Source organism: Festucalex cinctus, chromosome 3 (genome assembly GCF_051991245.1).
Source record: "Festucalex cinctus isolate MCC-2025b chromosome 3, RoL_Fcin_1.0, whole genome shotgun sequence".
Taxonomy (NCBI): domain Eukaryota; kingdom Metazoa; phylum Chordata; class Actinopteri; order Syngnathiformes; family Syngnathidae; genus Festucalex; species Festucalex cinctus.
Genome location: NC_135413.1, coordinates 32,512,926 through 32,532,457, shown reverse-complemented (window position 1 = coordinate 32,532,457; position 19,532 = coordinate 32,512,926). Strand labels below are relative to the sequence as shown.

The 19,532-nt window shown below is 39.4% G+C and overlaps 2 protein-coding genes across 3 annotated transcripts in view; one reads left to right on the top strand and one right to left on the bottom strand.

Annotated features, from left to right (window-relative positions):
• Nucleotides 1-15,070, bottom strand: part of tmpob (thymopoietin b) — a 46,330-nt gene extending 31,260 nt beyond the window's left edge. Inside the window, exon 1 of the mRNA XM_077517720.1 lies at nt 14,381-15,070. The gene's annotated coding sequence lies outside the window, so the exon portion shown is untranslated. The remainder of the gene's footprint in view (nt 1-14,380) is intronic.
• On the top strand, nt 3,775-16,435 carry pthlhb (parathyroid hormone-like hormone b). 2 transcript variants are annotated; one of them, XM_077517726.1, is made up of 3 exons: nt 3,775-3,791; nt 14,401-14,521; nt 15,997-16,435. In XM_077517726.1, the coding sequence occupies exons 2-3, from the start codon at nt 14,418-14,420 to the stop codon at nt 16,385-16,387; spliced, it is 495 nt and encodes a 164-aa protein (XP_077373852.1). In that variant the 5' UTR covers nt 3,775-3,791; nt 14,401-14,417; the 3' UTR covers nt 16,388-16,435. The 2 variants fall into 2 exon arrangements, with proteins under 2 accessions (XP_077373852.1, XP_077373851.1); XM_077517725.1 differs by lacking the exon at nt 3,775-3,791 and adding an exon at nt 14,190-14,317.
• Nucleotides 16,436-19,532: the final 3,097 nt, after the last annotated feature.

Genomic DNA, 19,532 nt, shown 5'->3' with positions numbered 1-19,532 from the left:
AGCTGCAGCAGCCATTGTTGACTTTTCCATCTCCAGCGTTTTGCTAAAGCCAAGCTAATCGTAAGTTTACCGCCATGTTTGGGAATTTGCCAATTCGGTGGCAGAAAGTAGACCAAACTTTTTAGACCAGGTAAAAGCAGGTCTAAGTAGTGGCGCAATGCCACAACTTAGACCATGAACATGTTGACTTCTCTATCTCCAGCTTTTGCTAAAGCCAAGCTAATCGTAAGTTTACCGCCATGTTTGGGAATTTGCCAGTTCGGTGGAAGAAAATAGACCAAACTTTTTAGACTAGGTAAAAGCAGGGCTAAGTTGTGGCGCAATGCAATTTTTGATGGATTTGGTGGATGCGGATCTTGTTCCATTCATAAATATGACAACAGCGTTAATTGGAATCATTGTCAAATGAGTTATTATGATGATTATTATTATTATTATTGAAAATAAGGCTCAGAATATCAACAACATACACACATGATGGAAACGTCCGTCTGTCCATTCAATATAAGGCTTACATAATGCTCCATATTTCATTTTTGAAAGAAAAAGAGTGAGTGACGTAAATAAAAAGGCCTTCTTTTTGGCCGATGTTTGGGGAAGCCCCTCCCACTCGTGCACTTTTCTGCATCCCACCTACGCCGCCACTTCAACTCCCGCCGTTAACGCTGAGCTTGAAAGCGGCTCAGCAAACCGCCGCACAACAACAACAAGCCGCGTTCAAGCCTAAGCCCCCCCCCACCTAATCCATCCCAACCACAAGCCCCCCCCCTCCTTGGGGACATTTGTAACATAAACATAGTCAGCGTGCCTCAATGTTTCCAGAAGCCACCCACAGCCAGCTGACAGAAAGGAGAGCTGCACACGCGCGTTATTTACAACTCGCAAAAAAGATTCAGTCCTTTCTCTTTTTTCTTTTTCTATTTTTTATTTTTTTTGCTCATCATTAATTGTAAATAAAGTGAAAAAGCCGTAAAACAATCGGTGAAAAATCTGCAATACAGAGACCCTATGAAAGATCACGTTTACAATTTCACCCCTCAAACATGTTTAAATGGATTAAAATTTACTTTTTGTTAAAAGGGATACTTGACCCGTTGAGCCATTTTCAGCAGTAAAAAGTGAATATTTTATCTATAATTAATGTGCTAACTTCATTATTTTTCATTTACAATTAATACATTTAAAAAGTAATTTTTTTACTTGCCTGATGATGACATCACCTGTGCTGAGGAAGTAGCTAACGACCAATCATGGCTCAGTTTATTGACCAAACCCAGAAAACAGGTGAGCCCTGATTGGTCGTGACCTACTTCCTCAGCACAGGTGATGTCATCATCAGTCGACAGCAAGTCGAAAAATAACTTTTTAAAGGTATTAATTGTACATGATATCAAGTTACCGCATTAATTATAGACAAAATATTCACTTTTTACTGCTGAAAATGGCTCAATGAGTCAAGTATCCATTTAACTATTAATTCCTAAGTACAATTTGTACTAAGTACAATATTGAGTAGTACTGCATTTTTTTTTTAAATAGACAATTCCTACTTTAGTCAAGTTTATATGTCACTCGCAGTTTTTTTGGTTTTTTTTTGGATTTATTGAACATTGAACATGCAATAGAAATGATAAAATAAAAGTGAAGGAAAGATATACATGAGACATATTTTTATGTAACCTAAATGAAAAAAGAACGTATATGATGAATAAAAAAGAATTTATAATGAAGTAAAAATCATATTAAAACGAAAAAATGTATATATTTAATGGGATTTTTTTTTTTTTTTTTTATTATTAATGCAGATTTCCATTATCGCTGGTAGTGTTTGGAACATAACGGCCGCAAAATTATATAAAAAAAAAAAAACACACAAAAATAAAAAAACACACAAGCTAAAAGGCCTCTGCTTCTTCTTCATCTCATTGTTAATTCCATCTCTTCCAGTTGAGCTCAGTGCTGCCACTCATGTTGTGGCACGACACGGTACTACACTGAAGGCACACAACTGTAAAAATGACACCTTTTTGTGTATATTTCGAGAAAGCCAAACAATTTCTTAAAAATCCACAAATATCTGAGCATTTGAGTAAGGAAGTATTTGTCCTCGCTTCCTCCTCGGGCGTGGCAACGAAAACGCAAAGCCAGTCAGCAGCAAACAGCGGATGGGATGGCAGCGCCACCGTTGGCAAAAGCGCGCAGGCGGACAGAAAACAAGCCGCCTGGCCCCCGGCCCGGCCCCCGGCCCCTGGCCCCGGCCCCCGTGTTTGACTTACACTTCAGTGTTGATTTATCTGCTGCCCGGAGTATGTAATCCAACGTCTAATGGACTCACTTGTTCATTAGTCAATTAACACGTTTCAACATTTACATCATGGAGGCCCCGCATCGGCCGGCATGTGTTTCCAATCGGCGGGGCTTATTTTTAGAGTTGCGCTCATAGGGTGGGGATCATTTGGCGCTGACAAAGACGCTTTGGGGCAAGCTGAGGTCAACGTCGGAACGGATTGTCGCCGTTACAAATGTTTTGATTGGCTGCCGTTCGTTTTGATCATTGTGATGCTGGTTGAACTTTCAAAATGATATATATATATTTTTTAATGTGGTTTTTTTTTTTTTTTACACAATTTGTTTGTTTTTTTTTACTTAATTTGTAATGTTTACTTTTATTTTTCACCTCTTGATTTGTATTACAATATATCGAAAAAATATCGATATTAGCCTATGCAATATGCATATCGCAAAAACATGCCATAAGTTTGATATGTAATTTTATAATTTTATATGAATTTGACGAGTCAGACTGTCAGGTTTACCTGTTTGACATTTATTAAACATGACAAAAAAGGAGAGAAGACTGACTGATACAATTCACTACTGCACTCTCTGCACAAAAAAAAAATCCCCTCCTCCCCCTCTCCTTTTATTTGGTTTCCACGCCCCTCGTTCCATGGGTGTTCCAACCCTAGTAATCATGCAAATGCAAAACATAGTTGGAACACGGTGTACTTCACGAAAACGCGCACTGTCATCCAATAGTTGAACATTATCGAGAGGTAATCACAATTAATTAAGAATACATTGAGTTTGATTATTTTGCTGCATGAAAAAAATGTAATGTAATGTAAAGTGATGTAACCCGAATTTCGACTTAAGTCGAATTACCCAATTAAAGTCAATATTTACATAAAAATAATTTGCATAAAAAATCTAAAATACATTAATATATTATATTTTAATATAATATTTAATAATTAATATATTATAATTATACATTGATCTTTTTATGATGGCTAGCGTCGTTTCCATGGTAACTGCTTTTCTTTTGGCTGGATCAATATTGATAAACAGCGGTCCATAAAGTAAAAACCCTGCCACAGTTTGGCTTTAGCCCCTGATGCTAGCTAGCTAGCTATCTAGATAGCTCCCTAGCTAGCTCCCATGGTGCTCATTTACCTGCTAGGGAGCTAGCTAGATAGCTAACTAGCTAGTATCAGGGGCTAAAGCCAAACTGCGAGCTCCCTAGCACTATGGGAGCTAGCTAACTAGCACCTGGGGCTAAAGCTAAACTGTGACAGGGTTTTTACTTTCTGGACCTGTATTTGCCACCTCTGTTGATAAAAGACGTCGCTTTCTTCTTCTTTGGGGCCATGACGTGGAAAAAAAGAAGGCAAAAAAGCCAAAGATACTCCCACAAGTGCACAAGCGCTAGCACTAGCTAAGGGCTAAATAGGGGACGAGGGGAAAACACTGCGGGCGAGGAGCCAAAATGGTGGACTGGGCCCAAAATGGTGAGCCGGGTGTAACCCATTGTAAAGTCTAAATGCCTTAAGTCGAGTGTGCCTTAACTCCATTTGTGGTTTTATGAATCGAAATCAGGCTTGAAAAGGAAAATCAATATCGATGATTCTTTTTTTTTTTTTTTCAACCAGCCATAGTTGGCACTATGAGACGCGGGTGGCCCACGTTGGACGCAGCATAAATGTGTATAAAAATTCAGGTGCTTAACCACCCACCCCGCAGGGTGTCGCGGGGACGAGGACGCTGACTGCGCTCCATTGAAAACGGATAAATAAACGGAGGAGCTGAAGTCGACTGTGCTGTAATTGGCCCGGAAAGCAGCAGCAGCAGAAGACGAGCTCGTTTCAAGGAAATGGATCAAGCTCGGAGCTGCTCAAGTGCACTTGGCACGCCGCCGCGCGCGTTTAGAAGCCTCTGGAAAGTCCAAGTCAACTTTTCGGTTTTTCTTTTTTTTTTTTCTCTCTCTCCAGTGTTTAGATAGCCGCTGAAAGGTTCTCAGCAGGTATAAATGGCGTTGGAAACACAACGCGACGTGTTTTCACGCACTCCTCCAAATATATCGAGCGCAGTTAAATATAGAACGTGTTTACGGCTGATGTCATCAACTCGGCTCCAAAGAAAGAAAAGCAAAGTATCTCCATTGTGTGAATGCTGAATAGCAAAACAACAATGGTCAACACACCCCTGTGGAAATGACAAGTTTTTGTGATAGATAGATAGATAGATAGATTAATTGGGCGCTCCGAATTCTACCTAGGTGTGCTTGTGGGTGTTGTTCAGGGTGTACTCTGCCTGCTGCCCATAGCCAGCTGAGATAGGCTCCAGCACCCCCCCCCCCCCGCGACCCTCGTGAGGAACAAGCGGTTCAGAAAATGGGTGGATGGATAAATTATTAAATTAAATTAATTAAATATTATTAATAATTTTTTTTTATAAATAAATAAATTAATTAAATTAAAGAAATTAAACATTTTTTCATCAATGTAATTAAATACATTTTAATTAAATAAATAAGAATTAAAAAAAATTAAATGTAAATTAAATATTAATTAAATTAAATATCTTTTTTTATTATATTATATTTTATATACATATATTATAATATTACATTACCTTATATTATTATCCCATTAAATAAATAATAATTTAGTATTTCTCATATATATATATATAATTTTTAAAAAATGTAACAAAATGAAAAGTATGCCGATTTCTGTAGCTTGCGCCTGTGACTGACTCGGCCCTCAAAGGCATGTGGGTGTGTGCAGCAAACCCCCACGCAGCCGCAACAGCCACGGCGATGGTCTGCCCGCCCGCACCCGCCTGCCCGCGACCCATCACCCAAAACATTTGCATAAACCTCAGCCGGCCTGCCAATCTACACACGCGCTCACAGCCGAGCTTCTCGACCCGCTTGCAAAGACATCTCTGTGTGGAGGTGGCGCGGGCGCGCGGGGGGGTTGCACGGGCTCCGGGTTTGTGATGCCATTTTACACCAGATGTAAAACCCCACTGTGGTGTTTTTATGCCTTTGTGGCTTGCGGTGATGCCGTGGCATGGCCTGTGGAACACTTTTTTTTTTTTTCTTCCTGCCCGCTGCAACTTACTCGCTGTTCGCCCAAAAAGAAGATGAATTAAAAAAAAAAACGTGTTATGCCACACATGCCATCTTTTACATTACACCACGTATCAAACGTCGCCAGCCACATCATTTTTGATGGTTACCTAAAGCAAATCACTTTTTTTTTTTTTTTACTCCATTGGTTACTACTTCTCATTATGGCAGAAAATGTGTGCTAAGATTACATTTTTTGAGTGCTCTTTTTAACAGATATTTTCTCACAAAATCACTTTATGTAGCTATAACTAGCTTAATATCTAACGAGCTAGCTAGATAGATAGACAGATGTACTTCATGTTTCTTCGTCACTGGATTGATACTTCTTATTTTGGTATTACATCTATACCAAATTTGCAATTTTTGTGCCGTTTTTACAGATATTCCCTACAGATATATATCACCATATCCTTTCTTGAGCTAGCTAGCTAGAGCAGAGCTAGCTAGATAACTAGATATAGATAGATAGATAGATAGATAGATAGATAGATAGATAGATAGATAGACGATAGATAGATAGATAGATAGATAGATAGATAGATAATAGCTAACTAGATGATAACTAGCTAGCTAGACGATCGCTAGATAGTTGATAGATCGCGAGCTAGATGAATAGATAGATGATGAATAGATAGATAGATAGCTAGATAGATAGATAGCTAGATGATAGCTAGCTAGATGATAGCTAGCTCGCTAGACGATAGCTAGATAGATCGCGAGCTAGATAGATAGATAGATAGATAGACAGACAGACAGCAGCTAGCTACTTAGCTAGGTCGCTCTGTATTTGATGTCGCTATTTTCCATGACCGGATTTCAAATTCAGTTTATTTTGTTAAATATATACATAATAACAAGTACATGGGATGTAATTTGAATAATATGCAGAAGTGATTTTACATTCGTATGACGTTCACAGTCCTAACTGCTCTCTGAGGAAAACCAGACTTAGAGTAAAAAAAGACTGAGGCTTTTTGCTTTACACGCTCGACAGCCGCCTGAGTTTTTTTTTTTTTTTTTTTTTTTTTCACACGCTCTCGGTGAAGATAAATGGAATGTAGTTTTTCAAAAAAAAGTTAGTGAAAGTGGCAAATCATGGAGGAGGCCACACGCGAGGCGTCGCGACGGTTAACGGCGGGGCCGCCTCGCTCTTGTTTGTTGACACGAGTTAAGAGCCGCCTCAAATCATTAATGAGTGCTCTGCGTCCAGCGTGTAACCGCAGCTAAGCCGCTCGGTCAACAAGGCTGGCCGGGAAAACCACCGTGCGGCGCGCGCGCGAGTGAGTGAGTTGAATGTCACTGGAAAATAAGAGAATGCAATTTGCGAAGACGTTGCATGGGAATACTTGAAGAATTGACACTGAACAGAAAAATACCCGTGGAATTAATTTCACACTGAAAATTGAAAGAGACTCCTCCACCTCCATGTGATTTTAACAGCGCCAATTTGTATTATACTGCAAGTACAGTCAAACCTGGGTTTTCGAACATAATCCGTTCCATGAAGGCTGTTCCAAAAGCGATTTGTTCGAAATCCAAAACAATGTTTCCCATTATAATTAATGTAAATAATTTTAATCCGTTCCAAGTCTAAAAAAACTTTTTCCAAGTTTTTTTTTTTTTTTTTTTTACTATTTTACACCATAAACTGCACTGTATACTGTTTACCATAAATACAAAAGACACTGTTTTATTTAGATATCCTATCTAAAATGATGAAAAAAAAGCCAAAAACAAAATGCAAAGATTTCTTTTTTAAATTCAATAGTTCTGCGCACTACTTTCCTCTTTTCTTCACCAGGTTTACCTCTTGCACTTGCTTTCTTTGGACCCATGATTAGGGGCTAATACACGATGCAAAACTAAAAAAAAAAAAGATTTGAGTCAATAACAACGAACAGGTCTGCTCCGAACGAACTTTGAACACGAACGTGCTACGGAGGAAGCATTCGAGTTTAGCTCGGCTCCCGAGTGAGTCCCGTTCAGGTACGCTTGGCTTTTTTTCAGTTTGGTCGAGAGGCGATTTTTTTTTTTTTGGACGAGTTCTGAGACGACAAAAATTCTCAAATTTTCTGGTTGAAAACAGAAGCGTTGGAAAACCGAGGTTTGACTGTACGCTCAAAACGGTTAATTACGCCTCAGTCCTGTAGGTAGAGTGGCATGGAGGAAAAAAAAAGAAAAAAAAAAGAAACTTTTCTTCCCTTTTCCTAAAGAGAAGCAGAAGGGAATTGAAAGCAGTCTCCTCGTTGAGACTCCAGCTGTGCCAAGCTGGAATCATTTCATCTTAGAAACATATTTCACAGGCAAAATGTGCATTGGCAGATATTTCCTGTCTGAAAAATAATGATTTAATGTACCTGCACTGGAGACGGAGTCTGGACAACACGCTTTTGTCCCGCTTTCGGACCTCCCCGACTCGCTGTCTCCACCGGCCTGACATTTATGGTTAACATTAAAAAAAAGAAAAAGAAAAAACTTTGTTGTAAATAAGGAAGTGGGCCCACAATGAGGAGGAGGATGATGATCGTATATCATGCGGCCAAGCAGACAAATGTTGGAGGTGCTCTCGGATGAAATCAATGGCAAAAAAAAAAAAAAAAAAATGTTTGGCTAACCCTGTACACCGGTTAGATAATGTGCAGGATGTACGCATTTTTTATTATTATTTTTTTTTTCCAAGCATGGATGCACACTTTTTTTTTTTCCAGCACGCGTGGACGTAACGGAGAAAAAATGCTGGGAAAACTTGAAGCGGCTCGTCATGTCTTATGTCGTAAATGGATGAAGAAGACGTTAAGTACCGCGTTCATCTTGACTGCGCTGACAAATAAAACTTTCACTGGCTCACTTTAAATATGTCACATTTAACTATCACATTTTTGCAATATATATATACATATATATATATATATATATATATATATATATATATATATATATATATATATATATATATATATATATATATATATATATATTAGGGCTGGGAATCTTTGACTGTCTCACGATTCGATTACGATTTTTGGGTCTACGATTCGATTCAGAGTCGATTTTCGATTCTCGATTCAAATGATTTTCATATTCCAAATGATTTGATTGACAAATGATTTATGCTTCAATTGACAGATATGCACAACATTGTCATGATCGACTCCAATCTGCTTTGCAAGACAAAATGACAAATACAAAGTGTTTTGTTGTTGTTGTTGTTTAAACATTTATTAACTCATTAGCTCCCAAAAACGTATGAATACGTCATATTTTAAATGTTTTAAGTGTCCCAAAGACGTATTTATACGTTTTTTTGTTTGTTTTTTTATGCCAGAGCATATAGAAGGCTTTGATGCAGTCTCTCTACTGCAGAAAATGGTTGAGTGGCAGCAGAATATAAGTAATCAACCAGGTCATGTTAAAACAAGCTGATTTCGCCACAGTTCTAAGCAAAATTGTGAAAAACGATGAAACGTAGCTATGTTCTATTGCTAATTGCTGCACAGCGGAAACAGATAGGAATATACTTTTTTTTTTCCCTGATAAAATAAGAGACTCTAATCTCTCTTTTGGAATGTTCCATATTTTTATAGCAATAGAACATAATATTTTGCGGGCCTTGAAAAATCAATCAAAATCCAGGAAAACGCTTAAGTGAGAATGGTTGGGAGTGAATGAGTTAATTTTGTATTAAAAGTGCATTTTTCCACAAAAACAGCAAAAACAGTTGGCTACAACTGCCTTTCCCCCTTCTTCTTCATCATTTCTAGTTTAAATAAAATCGGTTTTTGGATATTAAATATCAATTTGATTCATAAATGAGAATCTCGAGTTTGACACCCCTAACATATATATGATTGTTTGAAGTTTGGTCACTGTAATGAAAGTCTTGCCAAGTTCCGTTTCCAATCTTGCAACAAATTCCCGAGCGAATGCATTTCATTGAGATTATTCAAATGCTTGTTGATCATATTCATGTGAAGACGCACGAACGAAGTCGGTGGCGGTCACCATGACACGCCAAACAAAACAACACATCAGTTTGGCGTGCCGCCTCAAAGTCAACCGGGGAAGCGGCCCAGAAACTTTTTTTTTTTTTTTTTCTGTCCATTAGGCGGTCCAGAAAGTGACCAGGACGGCTGAGCTTATATAAGAGCTCACTGAAATATTAGAATTTTTTCTTCTTCTTGCATCGGACTTGTCGGCTCTGCCGATGGTGTTTTCCACAAAAAAAGTGCGAGGAGACGTGATGCCTGCCGGCCGACGCCCACAAGTGCGAACGTCGCGCTTCCCGAGATGGGAGCTGATGTCAACATCACAATTGTGCACTTATGGGAGTGCCCCCGCAATCATAAATCAATATTCACGTCATCATTGGCGTGCATGGTGCTTTTTATAAAATATTATATTTTTTTTTTGGAAGAATAAATAAAAAATAAAATATAAAAAAAATTAAAAAAAATATTACTATTAAATAAACAATGCTGAACATTTACTACCAGTCAAAAAATCTAAATAAAATGTAACAATTTCAAAAAATAAAAATAAAATTAAAAAAAGAGAGAGATAGAGTGCAAAAGTACCGAACATTGGTACCATTTAGTACCGGTATCGTTTCCCAGGTCCCGAGTATTAGAACAGTACCGGTTCAAATGTGAAACGTACGCATCCCTAAAAAATATACACTTTGTGCCTCCACTTCATACTCATACTCTTCTGTGCTGTGTGCAAAAACCCCTAAACCACCGAGCGAATGCTACCTGCGCACACGCCAATGAGAGCGCCACTGCCCCCTAATGTAGTGGAGGTGCAATTGCACTAAAAAAATTTAAAAAATTAAAATAAAAAAGCATGTTCCCCAAGGTCAAATGCGCCTCCCTTGACGAAGCATCGTGCCCCCTGGAGGTTGGGGGGGGGGGGGTCAGTATTTGAGAAGCACTGATTTAAGGTTAAGGATTTAAGGTAAATGTCTCAAGTCCTCTTGTTTATGTTTAATACATTTAAAACAGCATAAATGATCCAAATGTTGTCCAATTTCGATGGTGTAAATGTATCGGATGGTATGCCGAGAAACGTTTCTTGGGAGGAGCAATATGGCCGCTTGGCCACCTCAAAAAGTTTTGGCCTATCGGCTATCCGGTCATATAATATAGATCGGCGACCGTAACCATCCTGTTGTTCGTGACTCAAATCGGGCCTCGTTCTTGTCAAGATCCACATTTTTTTTTTTTTTGAGAAACAACCTCAGAAGCCGCTGTAACCATGCAGCGGTGAGCCGTTTTTTTGTTGTTTTTTTTGCTCAGGTAAGGAGTGTCAGCGGGGGTGGGGGTCTGTTTTGGGTTGACGGTTGCCACTGAAAGACGCACACTGAGAGGCTGTGGCTTGGGTTTCTCTGAGGTTACGCTCATTCTCCCCTGGGCAAGTGGTTTTGGGCCCTCGCTGTGTACTTTGGACTGAGCCCGCCCCCCCCTCCCGCCTTGTACGGTAACACACATGACCACCTCGGTGGTCGCACACCTGTCAGTCCTTTTTGATCTGACGAGACACTTTCAAAGAACGTGTTCAAGACTCGGGTTGTCAGGCGATTCAAAATTTGTTATCAATCACCTGACTTCAATAGCGATTAATCGCAAATTTTACATCTGTTCTAAATGTACGCAAAAAAATGAACAAAAATTTTTTATACTCGGAAAAAGTGATAAATGTTAAACAGAAGCTCGTCTGCATCTTTTAGTCATTGATACAGTATTCATCATTCATAAAATTGATAAACCAAAGACATAGAAATACGTTTTTAATACTTTGTCCTGCACTTCCAAAAACGTATTTATACTTTTTTTTTTATGCTAAAGCAATACAGAAGGCTTTGATATTGTTTCTGACATGAAGAGTTGGACTAATGTAATAGTAGTTTATTACAAAAAAACGGTATAAGAGTATAAGAGATCAGCAAGGGCCATGTTGCAACAAGCTCTTTTTGCCAGTTTTCACCAGGAATGTGAATATCGATGAAACTTAGCTATATTCTAAAACTAATTGCTGCAAAACGGAAACAGATACAAATGTTGTTGTTTTTTCCCTGATGAAAAGAAGAGACTCTAAGCTTTCTTTTGGTAGGATCCATGTTTTTATAGCAACAGAACAGAATATTCTGTGGACCTTGCAAAATCAGTCAAAATCAAGTAAAACAGCCGGGAGCGAAGGGGGTTGCTTCACTCAAAATGGCTGCCAAACCCAAACAAGTTTGGTCCTGGCGACACAAACCCCATACAAGGTTTTGGTCCTGGTGGTTTTCCACGCAGGTCAACGATAGTCATTCGGGTTTTCTGTCACACAAAAGAACCGTATCACCTGTAAAAAGTTTTCCGTTTTTGTTCCGGTGATTTTCAAGCGTACGAATGGATACATTTTAACAGCTAATCGCAAAAAACTACTGAATTACGTGTAGCTCGACATCCAGCAAATTCAAATCAGAAGATTTGAAAGGTTATAAAACATCACAAAATGGTCGACTGGATTTGACATTTAGGGTGAATTTCTGTATGGGAATCTAAGAGGGGTGGGGGGCACAAAAAAAAAAAACTGGCAGACTTGACTTCGCAACCTTCCTCAAGACGGTTGCTGCTGCAGAATCTCACTCGGTGCCTTTTGGCTCCCGGTCCATCGTGAACTAGCTAAAAAAAAAAAAAAAAAAAAAACAGTCTGGCTGGTTCCGAGTGTTTTCGTGGACTTCTTGCTAGTGCAGGTGAGTCCAAACTAGGGGGGAGTAGGGGGCCGAGGGTTTGGGTTCTGAAGACGGGGAGGGTGTTAAGGACTCGATGAGTCCAAAAGAGGAGTTTGGAGTTTGCCCCCCCACCCTCTCCTCTCCTCTCTCAGACGCACAAGCTGACTGCGAGTGAAAAAGTCAGTCAGAAAAGCTGCTTGCGCTCGGCGGACCACCACAGAAGATGCTCCAGTCTGGGTGAGACCACCTCGAGTTTGGGAGCGCAGCCGGCGGGACTTCGTACTAACTGTTTCTGCTGCCGGCTGACTATCTTTATCCGGCTTTCATTTTTTTTTTTTTTTTAAATTGGGCCATCGGGGAGAAATAAATAGCCGCGCTCAACACTGTTGGGAGGCAAATGAATGGAAAGGAGCGGCGGGGGATTTCCCCAGGCTGCCTTCTTCACACCGATGGATCCGCGCACCACTTTTAAGACGGCTGCTTTCGATTGGTGGCCCAAATAAATTCATTTCACAAGGAGGACCATCTTTTTTTTTTTTTTTTTTGGAGCTGGATCATTTTGGGGGGGGGGGGATTTTCACCATCAAAAAAAAAAAAAGTAATCAAGTAAGTAACGTTCGCTTGTTGAACTGAACAGACGGATCGATTTCGTGAGTGTTAATTTTTCTGCTGTTTATGAAATTTAGTCTCTGTTTTAATCCAATTTCAGTCATGCTTGTTAGTTGTTGTTTTTTTCACAGTTAGTCAACCTCATCCTGTTTTTACTTTGCCCATTTTTTAGTCGACTATAAATCTCGCATTTTCGTCTTTATTTTGGTCCAAGAAAACGTAATTGTATTCGTCTAGTTTTAGTCAACAAAAACCGTCAATGTTTTGGTCAGGACAACCATTTTATGACTATAGGCCATAATGTAAAACACACACAAAAAAAATACTTGTGTTAATTTTATCCATCAATTTAAAATTTAGTCTCAGTTTTAATTCAATTACAGTCACGCTTGTTAGTTTTTTTTAAATCACAGTTTAATTAACCTCATCTCGTTTTTACTTAAGTACCTTTTTTAGTCGACTATAAATCTAAAATTAATTAAAAATTTTAGTCAACAAAACTGTCAACGTTTTAGTCACCACCATCATTTTAATTAACCCTGTAAATTTTTGATACTTCTCATTTTGGCGGAAAATCTGTGCCAAAATTACATTTCATTTGTGCTCTTTTTAACAGATATTTTCTAACAAAATCACTTCTTGAGCATAGCGAGCTAAATAGCTAACTAGAACGATAGCTAGCTAGCTAGACAGATCGACTTCATGTTTGTCACTGGGTTGCTACTTCGTATTTTGGTATAAAATCTGTACCAAAATTGCAATTATTGTGCCCTTTTACAGATATTTCCAACAGATATATATCACCATATCCTTTCTTGAGCTAGCTAGCTAGCTTGAGCAGAGCTAGCGCTCGAGCTAGCTAGAGCAGAGTAGTGTTAATTTTATCAGCCATTTTGAAATTTAGTTTCAGTTTTAATCCAAATTCAGTCACGCTTGTTAGTTTTTAAATCACAGTCAACCTCATCCCGTTTTTATTTAGTCCATTTTTTTTAGTCGACTATAAATCTCGCATTTTTGTCTTTATTTAGTCCAAGAAAACATCATTTTATTCGTCTAGTTTTTAGTCAACAAAAACTGTCAACGTTTTAGTCAGGACAACCATTTTAACCCTGTATATGTTATATATAAACACATTTTCTCTCATCTTTTTTGATGAAAAACAACTTGACACACAATTACCAGTGGCTACTATGGCTCCATGCTATGAGCTAGCAAGTTAACTAGCTTAAGTTAGCAGTCACATTAACATTATTGTTGGAACATTATAGCCGTTGGATTAATGTTAATTTATGACTAGGATTTACCTTTCACTGTGAATTCACCTCCTTGTCTGTCCCATGTTTGTTGCTGTATGTCACATGACAGTGTCACGTGACAGTGACAGATTAGTAGACAAGATTTGACAAAATCATATTTTCGTGGACTAAAATATCCATAGATTTGAGTCCATTTTTTTTTTAATTTAAGTACATTTTACGTCTCGTGTTCATTAGTTGACGAAAACGCATCCTGATTTAGTGCCGGTTATTGTTTATTATTGAGGGTTGTAGTCTAGTTTTAGTCCGGTGAAAAATGTGTGTTGACCAATTGATTTTTATTTCGTTTGTTTGTTTTTGTTGACGAAATGAAACACTTACGCGGTGTGTTTTTTTTGCAGTTGTTCGGGCGTGAAAGATGTGCTCGGTCGTCGTACTTCATCAGTGGAGTCTGGCCGTCTTCTTGCTGTGTTCTCCGGTGACGCCTTACGGGAGGCCGGCGGACGCGCTCGGGAGCAGAATGTGAGTTTGCTTGTCCAAAAGTTGTTGTTTTTTTTTTCTTTTCAAATCACTCATCCGCTTTCTTGGGGCTGGCTCAGGTCAGGTCAGGTCGGGTCGGGTTGCGCCGCCGTCCCCATCTGGCTTGACAGAGACAAGGCGGCTTTCCTCTCCCTCCGCGGTTGGATTGAAAGTTTGACAAGTCCAGAAACATTCCCAGACTGGTTTGTGGTCGCGGGCTCAAAGCACAAAGTCGGTTTTTGCTGCCCTCTACTGGACTCAACTCAACCACTTTTGTTGCTCACACTCAGCAATCTGTGCTTGAACATTTATTTTTCGTAACTCCCTCTCGAGGCAAGACAAACTCAAGAAACTTTCTTTGACTGGTTTAATAATGAAGCTTCTCCCCACCTGACCGTGAAAACTCGTTGGCTGCAGCCACAAAAGAGGGAAATAAAGAGTCTTGAATTCTTGAAGTCTTAATAAACAACATGAATTGAACGTACTGACTACGCGCTCACGCCAGCTGCATCGTTCCTTTTCTTCTTGAATGAACCGGAAGTACAACCCCGGAAATGAAAGTGCACGTTCCAAAATAACGCGAGACCTACTACTATACATACAAAAATAAAGCAAATTTACGTCTTCAATTATTGATGCTAAACACAAACATACATTTACGTAAATGAACGTAACATTTTCAATTCAATTAAACTGTGGATACACTTACATTTTTACTTTTACTTCTTTTTCTATACAATGATTTTTACTATCTGTACGAGCTTTATAGAGATTAGGGTTGTTGTTTTTTTTAAATATTAAAAGGATACTGATTAAAAAAAAAAGGATATCTGATCAAAAAAAAAATGTCATCGTTTGACAGCTCAAGTTTGAAGTTAATGTCTGGAAACGTGCAAAAAAAAAAAAAAAAGAGAATCGTACTCACAATTTCAGTTCTCTCGAGTGTTTTTGGGGCGTGGCTAAAATGGCATCACATGACTTTTTCGTCAACCCTCCCTGATTATTTATTTAAGAATTTTTGCCTTTGTAGCATCGACAACAACAACAAAGAAAAGCATCTGATAACCTGCTGGAGTGTCTATTTTTAGAGCGCCTCGTCGTCGACTGTGAGTGCGCGCACGTCACAGAAAGACGACTTGACTTTTATTTTTAATGTCGACTTGACATTCCGAGCACCGGTGCATGATGCTAGCATGAGAGCAAGCACATCTATCTACCCTTCCTTCCTTTCTTTAGTTTTTCCTCTGGTCTCTCGAGATCTCCCTTAATCTGATGGAAGTTTTTTGGCGTTGGTGAAAGATTTAGTAACCCTGTGGGCGGTTGCCGCTGGATTCCACTTTGCGCCATCTTTTTTTTCCCTTCCTTTGATCCTTCCTCTGGTCTCCCGACAACTTCGCGACTACAGCAGCCGGTTAAAAATGAACGCTGTAACGTTTTGTCCATTTCCACGTTGACTCAACGGCGCCCTCTGCCGGCAGGCGGCGCTCGGTGAGCCACGCCCAGCTGATGCACGACAAGGGGCGGAGCATGCAGGAGCTGAAGCGCCGCCTGTGGCTGCAGGAGCTCCTGGAGGAGGTGCACACGGCCAACGACGACGACGCGGCGGCGGCAGCGGCGGCGCACGCCAGGACTTGGCCCGGCTTGGGCGGCAACGAGCTCCTCCGCCAGCAGAAGCCGCCCGAGGCCAGCAAGGACCTCCCCCACAGGTCGGGGGCGGAGCGTCAGGGCCCCGTGCTTCCGCAGGAGACCAACAAGGAGCTGGCCTACAAGGACCAGCCGCTCAAGAGGAAAAAAAAGGCCCGGCTGGGCCGGCGCAGGGACGGCGACAAGAAGCGCAGGCGGAGCCGATCCGCACCGACTCCGGACTGATGCGGTCCGGGCGCGCACGGGCCGAGACGCGCGCGAACCGGGCCCCGATTTTACCGCTTGACGTCCATCAAGGGCAAAAGGCCCGATTATCCAGTGTCACTGAAATAGGATCCTGAAAGGTGGTTTAGGATCTGTTGCAAGGGAAACAGATCGGGTCCACAATCGGAAATGAGTATTTCCGATCGCAAAATATCGGAATTGAAATGATCTTTTTTTTTTACATTTTTGATGTCGGAGACCCACTTTTGATACGCAGGCTTGATTTGAAAATGTGTTCTCCTTTCCAATTCATGACATCAAAAACCCGATTATCAAACGATTATCCTCAGAAATCATTCGGTGGTGTGGGGTGCGATATGACTGATCATTTTCATCCAAAAGATTATCTGAGTAATTACAATGTGGTGTGTGATACTCAGGCTTGATTTAAAATGTGTCGTCCTTTTCAACTAATTACACCAAAAACCGATTATCAAAAGATTATCCTTAAAAAGGATGGTGTGGTGTGGGGTGTGATAAGAATGATCAGTTTTACAATGTGGTGTGTGATACTCACCCTTGATTTGAAAATGTCCACCTTTCCAATTCATTACACCAAAAACCCGATTATCAAAAGATCCTCAGAAATTATTTGGTGGTGTGTGATAAGAGTGATCAGTTTTCATCCAAAAGATAATACACCAAAAACCCGATTATCAAAAGATTATCCTCAGAAATTATTCGATGACCTTGGACGCAGGCTCCGCCTTATCGGGCCTGGATCTTTTTTTTTTTTTAAATTTGAGCGTTTAATGGCAAACTGTCTGCCATAATTGATTTGATCTTGAAGTCGTGTTTATTTATTTGGTGAATGTATCGCGGTGCTGCTGACCGACTCCCACAATGCACTTTAGTTCTTTTCTTTTTCGATGATGTCATCATCTCGACGGTCCTTTCTTTTCTTTTTTTCAGCCCGCCAATCGGATGTAATTTATTGGATGCCTCGTCCGTCCGACCCGCTCTGGTCGCGCTATAGTTTATTTTTTTATCCGCCGCAGTCATTTCATTTCATTTCATGTTGTTGACTTGCACTGAGAGCTTTTCGTGTACGTTCGCGTGTCCACTTATTCATCATCAAGCATTAAATTTGTACTCCTAACGAACCACCACTTACTTGTGATTTTTCTTCATTTTTTATTTTTTATTTTACTACTAGCACCAACTTCAGAGACGATCTTTTGTTTGTGCATTTATGATCTTTATTTCTTTGATTGGTTTAATTTTGATAATAAACCGCTCATGTTATTAAAGAACCATTTTTGGCAGTCAAACATGAATATTTTGCCTCTAATAAATGTGATATTTTCATTATGTTCCATGTAGAATTAGTACCTTTAAAAACACATTTTGCAACTAGCTGTCGACTGGAAATGACATCACAAAGGGCTCAGGTAAATCACAGCTCAGCTTGTGAATGTCACATGACCAAACTGTGAGCTGTGATTGGTTACCTGGGCCCTTTGTGATGTCATTTCCAGTTGACAGCAAAATGTGTTTTTAAAGGTACAAGTTCTACGTAAAAAATAATGAAATTATCAAATTAGTTAGAGACAAAATATTCACTTTTTATTGCTATAATGGGCTAAATAAGTGAAATATCGCTTTAAGAATATTAAGAGGCGCTCCCCCTAGTGGCCCGCCAAGTAATTGCTCAATGAGTCATAAATAATGGAGCCGTTATAGTGGCTATATATTAACTACAAATATCGCGATACTTGCGCAGGCGTATCAATAATCGAAGGAAAGTATCACGATTTATCGCAATATCGATATATTGTCGCACTCCCAGTCCCCGCCTACTTCCAGAAAAACAGCTGGGATGGGCTCCAGCATTCCCGTGACGCTCCTAAGGACACTGTGGACTTACGATTTGCACTTCTTCATCCAGTCGTTTTAAAATTGAGTTGATCAACTCAAATTCAGGAAACCGATTACCGATTTTATTTTATTTATTTATTTATTTATTATTATTATTATTATTTTTGTTATGACGTATTCGGGTTAACAGTGTACATGAAAGTCTAACATTGCGGTTATTTAGATTTTTTTTTTTTTTTAAATCAATTATTTACTGTAAAAAAAACTATGGTATCGTTCAAGTTTTCTTTTTTTTTTTTTTTTTTTTTTTAAGACATACTGATGACCCCTGAACTTTTTTTTCTTAGAATTTTAACACAAATGTTGTTCACTAAAAATATTCTTTAAGACATATCAATGAAGTCAAAATTGGGAATTTGCATTTGATAAAATTTTGACTCCATTTTTTTCCCCCTTTTACTGAAAATGAATATCGGCCTCCTGAACTACAATTAATCGAAAAAAGCATATTGGTCTTTCTCTACAGAAAATGTGCCAATTTTATATTTACTGGAGTGTCGGCTTTAAAAAGAAACTTAAAAAAAAATGAAAGGACTGTTTTGTATTGACTTTCTCTCTCTTAACACAGACGGGCGGAGTCGAATCGGAGGGCCAGCGAAGGCCTCACGCTGGCGCTAAGTGTCGTGAGCCATTAGATGACGCGCAATCGTAAAAGGCTGATAAAGGACGAAAAATCAATTCAACGGCGGAATCAAAGGGGAAGAAATAAAAAATGGCAATCAATGAACACAAACACATTATCGAGAATGGACGCACGATGCCGTCAATCATTCACCGGCCTGTGCAAAAAAACTGTTTGGAAATGTCAAAATTGCAATATTTGCACGATGAATTTACATTCATTTGTTCTCACGACTACGTATGAGGAAGTAAGATTTTTTTTTGTTGTTGTTTGTTTTTGTCCAATCAGATGTCAGCCTGTTTGTTGCTATGCCAATCTAATCTGCCCGAGCATTCAACTACAATTTTCTTTATGCAATCCCATTTCAAATGACATCATCATTTTCACCTTCTCCGATTGGTTGTTCCAAGCAACATCTGTTCCGGCCGGCAAATCAAATTTGTCAATTTTATGTATTTTATTTGTTTTTGTTTTTTTTGTCACGTTATTCGAAGAATTGTGGCGATGCGCTTGTATTTTTTTCTAGTTGTCGATAAATTGAGAGTGGATGATGATCGGATGAAGGAGGAAGTACGCGTGTCGTCCTCGCAACAGCTGCTCATCAGC